Source organism: Chaetura pelagica, unplaced genomic scaffold (genome assembly GCF_000747805.2).
Source record: "Chaetura pelagica isolate M959 unplaced genomic scaffold, ChaPel_1.0 scaffold17, whole genome shotgun sequence".
Lineage (NCBI taxonomy): Eukaryota > Metazoa > Chordata > Aves > Apodiformes > Apodidae > Chaetura > Chaetura pelagica.
Window position 1 is genome coordinate 10,604,914 of NW_009970726.1, and position 1,287 is coordinate 10,606,200.

General features: G+C 40.0%; 1 protein-coding gene across 1 annotated transcript in view; it reads left to right on the forward strand.

Moving 5' to 3' along the window:
- The first annotated feature begins 234 nt into the window (after window positions 1-234).
- Window positions 235-1,287, forward strand: part of ESYT2 (extended synaptotagmin-like protein 2) — a 93,703-nt gene continuing 92,650 nt past the window's right edge. Inside the window, exon 1 of the mRNA XM_010007046.1 lies at window positions 235-249. Within this exon, the coding sequence (XP_010005348.1) occupies window positions 235-249 (15 nt within the window). The remainder of the gene's footprint in view (window positions 250-1,287) is intronic.

Sequence of the window (1,287 nt, forward strand, 5' to 3'; positions counted from 1 at the left end):
TTACCAAACTAAGAAATCTATACAGTGATTCCATATTACTTCTGTAGCTAGAAACAGTTAAGTGGGCCAGCCTTTGGACACACTTGAACAAGACAGATTCCATAAGTCAGCTGTGTCAGGGAAGTTAGCAGCTATACATTGAAGATCTGCACTGTTTGTATTCAGTGATGTAGATTTAAAGTGTCTGGTGTTCCAAAAAGTCTTAAAGAGCTACTAAAGATCCCACAAGGCACCATGGCTAATAGAACAGTCAGTCAACCCTTCTATATCTCCATAGCAGGCAGGTTGGAACTAGATGATCTTTAAGGTCCCTTCCAATCCAAACCATTCTATGGTTCTATGATTCTGTGTAGACTTTCAATAAATTCTGATGCTTTATTGTAACATCAAAACTAGTAGAAATAAAATAAAATCACCCTAAGATGTTTCCTCAGTTCTTCAGATTTCCAAGTATCTTCTTTGGTTCTTCTCTAGAACAGAAAAGACAGCAAAGAACTGAGTAATCAATTTGCAGAGAGAAGTAAGTAATTTCACAATGAATAGTTTTTCAAAGAAAAGGATCAAGGTCTTGATGTCAAGTACTACTGAATTTTGTAATGTAAACATTACAGTGATTTAGCCCTCATGTATACTTGCAGCATAACTGATCTGACTGGACATGGAAAAGACCTGAGACTCAGACTTCTACTGGATTGTCCTGCTCTGTACACACATGGTAACCCAGTTTTGAGGTCTGTACCTATGGTGGAAAACAAGGCAGCCCCTTCAAGAAAGACTTAGAATCGGTTTTCCAATGACAGACCAAATGGGTCCACATAGTCAGGCTGCTTTGGAAAGCAGGCAATATATCAATGTAATTCGGTTCAACCACTTCTTCTATTAGAACTAACTTCAAAGTTCTGGTCAGGGATTTATCTAGGTGAAGTTTTAATATTCCTGAGGTTGGAGTTTTTCTGAGCAACCTTGGTTTTGGGTTTGAACACTCCCAACTAAAAATGTTTTCCTTGTACTGAGTCATAATTTCCCTTGCTGGCAGTTAAGGCCACTACATTCTGTCCTCTCACTCACTATACATCTCAGAGAAGAATCTGGCTCCACCTTTTCCACAGATTCTCTTCTGGTATTTGAAGACAGCAGCTAGACCCACTGTCACTTTTCTCTAGTCTGAACAGCTCCTTAGCCGCCTTCCCACAACCATCAGGGCTCCAGATCCATAAGCAGCTCAGTGCCTCACTCTACAATCTCTTTAGTACCAGAGACCTTAAAATCAGACACTGGACAGCAGGC